Genomic DNA, 4,340 nt, shown 5'->3' with positions numbered 1-4,340 from the left:
CGTGATGTGGCCACAGGAGGGGCTTGCTGGGCTCCAGCTCCTGTCTCTCCCCGGAGGGGTTTAGAACAGCCACTCTTACACTTGTCATGGAATTAAAGAAAACTACCTCCAGGCTGTACAATGCTGCTCTCCTGCTGCCACTTTTCCTCTTGTTTTGGGGTAAGTTTTTGTCTTCTGTGCCTGATTCTTACCCACCTACTATGCAGTAACTTTGGATCAGATCTGTGACCTGCCCTTATATTGAACAAATTGTCATTTTACAGTTAGATTTGTAGCCTGAAAACTTTAGTCTGGAAGATAACCACGCATTTCATTCTAGATACGTTTTTCCTTCTATGTCTCTTTTCACCTTTCTCCCTGTGCACATGTATGTATGCATTTATTCACAGGAACTAAAAGTAATTAGGTATTTGTGTAACTAAGTATTCAGCTATTATAGTAACCATTTTCTCCATTGGAAAAGTCTGAATATTTTGGTTGTGCCCATACAGAAGAAACGCAGACCTTTGTTTCCATCCTATATGCTTTAGAAATACATCTGGGCACAAGAGGATTGTACCCAGGAGAGTGTAGTGCCAGATACGTCTGGTACAAAATGTGGAGGGAGATCACAGGACAGGAGTGTCTCCATCTAGAAATTTTGAAGAAAGCAGATCCATCCTCAAAGTGCAAGAAGCAATGAGGTAACAAAAGAGTCTATCACACTGGTGGGGGGGGGTTATTTTGTTTTGTATTTTTTTCCACACTTAAAACTTACTTTATAGCCAAAGAATACACTTGAGCGTACTGGGATTCTCCAAGTTCCCAAGACCATGTCTTGGGGTTCCACTGACACCCTTTCCATTTTCCAATATCTTATGTTCCCTGAAAAGAAGGTATCTCTGTTTTCTGTTTCTTCTGGAATAGGTGCCTAGAGATCTGCTGGGCCTAGACATCTGTTTTAGTCATCTAGGGATTATAAGGTCATGTCAGGAACACGTCCAGCCTTTTACTGGAAAGTATGAATGAGGTTGAACTGGTCTCCTTATCCTGTCCTCGGTAATGCCAGGCCAGTTACCTGTAGGTACCAGTCAGGTTTGGTTTCCACTGAGCAAGTACAGGGATGATCCACAACATGAAGAATTGGATGTAAAATGTGGAGAACACTGACAAAATACAGTCAGAGCCTTTTCTCTGCTCGTGTGTGCTGAACACGGCACTTGGCATTTTGTGCATTAGTAGGTGATGTTTATGTAATTTTTGAGATTTGGAGAAAGTTTTCAGCTTTTCCTTTGATTCCCCAACAGTCTATTTTTACTTCTGAAGCCTCCCAAGATTTCCTTTGCTCTGGTCACCTCAGACCATGAATGTGAAAGTCAAAATATGTTGTGATTTTTGCCTGATATTTTTTTTCTTTCTCTTCTTTGTACCAGCTTCTTTGTCTGGTGTGTTTGCTCTAAGTGCCTGGAATTCCTCTGGCCACAGGGAAGCAGCAGGACTGTCTTTTGTATCTAGTAACCATAGCTACTGGTTTGGAGTGTGAAGCAATTATGGTGGCTTTGTGTTGGGCAGAGGCAAGGCCGGTTGCATGGACAGATCGCCCGCGTGTGGCTGCCAGGGCCGGGCTGTGCTTCGGGGGTTTGTGCTCTCCTACCACTGCACTCGAGGCTTTTCACTCCTAGAGAAAGCTCTTCTCTGGAACATTGATTTACTGAGAACGTGGTGTTCTTTTGAGTGCAGGTGGATGACTCTTCTTGCTGGAGCCAGCAGAGCTCAAGGGAAGCGCTGATTTTCATAGGCTTTCCACCTACTCCTATTTTGCAAGGGGAATTCTGCCAGACTTTAGCTCGAGTGAATGGTGCTATTTAGGTAGCACTTGTAGGTTTTTAATGCCATAAAGAAATGTCTTTTCTTGCCCTTATGAACCATATAACCTCTTTTATTTCTAATTGACTGAGTCTAAATGTCACTGAAGCGGTGAGTACCTGAGTTACTTGTTCACAGTTTTTTTGGAAATTCTGAATATGCAGTTGCCTGGTGCAATCTGTACCCATCAGCATCCTGCAGCCAGATCCTCACTATCTCCAGTTGTTTAAAAGAAACCTCAGAGGGGCAGCAGTGCAGGCTCTGCCTGTGACTCCTCTTTTACTGCTGCTGCCTGTGTAATGGGAACACAATAGCTCCCAGCTAATTCCTTGTCTTTAAAGGAGATTCTGTAGGGCAGAAGGAGTGTCTTCTCATTTCTGTTCCCACAATTCCAGCCGTCAGCAGGCACAGGAATTCACATACCTTTGGCCTGAAAGATGCTTTGGACGCCTGCTGAGAGCATGTGCAAGACAAACCTGTTTTGCTATCAGCTCTCATGCCAGCTCTTGAGATTAGCTTGGACACAGGGACAGTTTAGGGTTTATTCAAAACCGGGGAACAAACAAAACCAATCTTTCCAGCTGTTTTGTTCATTGTCAGTATATTTAAATAAGAATTGGAAATTAAAGCCTGTGACTCACTCTGATGAACTGAATACACAGGAAAGTCCCTGTCCCAGTGTTTGATCTGTGGAAATGGCTGAGAGATCAAGAGAATGTGTGAAACATGAAGGTCAGCTTGGAGGAGTGTTTATTAAGGGAAAATACTGTGGTGTCCTGAGGACGAAAGATCAAAGAGTTACTGTGGCAATATATTCAATGCTGTCATAAACCAAGGATTCATAGCTCTTGTCTTCCTCCCAGCTCTAGAAGCATGATAATAGGAGTTACACCTTCAAATCTGCAGTAAACAGTGAACAGATAATGAACACAAGCTAGCTGGCTTCTTGTTCCGTGGTAAGAATGAGTTCAATTCCCTGAAGTGGTATTTCTGACTAATGCTGTTAATGCCTTGGGCCATGGCGTTGGCACTGCTGGGCCCCGTGGATCGGTGCCCACTGTTTGGCACCTTTTAGCAATTCACCGGGCAAGCTGGGGGGGAGAGAGCCAGGAATCGCCATCCTCCTTCTTTGACGGGGTAAATATTCTGCATATTTCACAAGAAGAACCTGAGGCATGCTTTTTGTGCCTGAATGAATGAAAGTCTAAGTCTAGGCCTTTGTAAATTCTATATAAATATTTTACACCATTGGGCTGTGTACATGTATCTGGCATGAAAAACTCTGGCACACCAAGAACTTAATGTACAAACGTGGTGTGGAATTTGTTGGTCTCCAGTAACAAAAGGAAACAATGTCAGAAGCAGTCTGGGAAGTGGTGGACACGCAATAATCTGGGTAAAACTGTAATCTGGCCTATGTGCAGGGACATCAGATGTCTTAAAGTTTGTATCCAAGGTGGTATTTGGCTGAGACACCAGGCTTGTGTGTTTAACCTACCAGAACTCTGCAAGAGACATCAAAGCCATGAATAGTAAGGCTCTTTTTAAAACTGACTTTTCCAAAAGACACTCTTGGCATTGCTGGGATCCCTGGCATCTTGTCAGGCCCTTTATTCAGTATTGTCTTAAGAAGTCCTGCCTGCTGATTGCCAACACTTCTTTTGGATTAGCTAATCTTTATTTTCAGGTTTGGGTTTTTTTGGTCATAGTGCCATGTCTTGCTTCACATAAATTGTCAGATCTGATAAGCTGATAACCTGAGACAGTAACGATAATGTTTAGCTTCAACCAGCAGATATATCTCAGAGTTCTTTCTCCCTTTTAAAAAATTGGGGAGGAAGAACTTGACTCTGGGCCCCAGAGTTATCAAGGTACACCAGCAGAGCTGGGCATTGGGAAGCTGCTGCAGCCCAGGGGCTTCATAATTGCAATCCAACATTGGTGTTTCGGAGGATTTCCCATTCCCACATCCCCTTTTCTGAGGCTAAATAGAAAAGCCTGCTGTTAAAGCAGCTGTCACAAAGTGCCATTACTGTGCTAAACAGGACAGGGAGTACAGGTTATGAAATATTTTAGGCTAGGTGAATTATCACTGCCAGTTATTAGCATGTCATGAGCTCGTCAGCAGTCTCAGAGAGTTTCAGGCCTTGTTTTCTGGTGCTGGTGTTACTCAGAGCAGATGCTTAGCTCAGGTCTGGATAGACAGGGTTTAATCTCTGTGTGTCAGGAAGGAAATGGGGCTTGTAAAGCCCTAGGGATGTGTGAAGCCACCTGAAGAGGCCTTGTACCCTCCCTGAACAGGTACATAGAAGGTGCTTCCTGAAGAAGAATTTGGTTTTATCCTGCCATTCCCTCCCATAGCTGTCATTCCAAAGTGAGCAGGGGTGGGGAAGAGAGAGGGTGAATATGAAAGCCCCTTTTCAAGCCTGTCCATTTCCCTTTCTGGTTGTGTGGATCCTGGGAACAGGCCAATGCGTGTCCCCTTTCACTAATCC

General features: G+C 44.0%; 1 protein-coding gene across 7 annotated transcripts in view; it reads left to right on the top strand.

Annotated features, from left to right (window-relative positions):
- The window catches only part of CRB2 (crumbs 2, cell polarity complex component), a 58,309-nt gene that overhangs the window by 23,275 nt on the left and 30,694 nt on the right, over positions 1-4,340 (top strand). For 5 of the 7 annotated variants that reach the window (XM_017745515.1, XM_017745510.1, XM_008642142.2 and 2 more), the window contains exon 1: positions 7-159. The exons of the other annotated variants lie outside the window; for them this stretch is intronic. In XM_017745515.1, coding sequence (XP_017601004.1) covers positions 87-159 — 73 coding nt within the window. In that variant the 5' untranslated portion in view covers positions 7-86. Of the gene's footprint in view, positions 1-6; positions 160-4,340 lie in introns of those variants that run through there. 7 annotated transcript variants of the gene reach the window in all.

This window comes from Corvus brachyrhynchos, unplaced genomic scaffold (assembly GCF_000691975.1).
Source record: "Corvus brachyrhynchos isolate BGI_N302 unplaced genomic scaffold, ASM69197v1 scaffold59, whole genome shotgun sequence".
In the NCBI taxonomy this organism is placed as follows: Eukaryota; Metazoa; Chordata; class Aves; order Passeriformes; family Corvidae; genus Corvus; species Corvus brachyrhynchos.
Note: the sequence above shows the minus strand (reverse complement) of the source record. Positions and strands in the feature narration are given on the sequence as shown.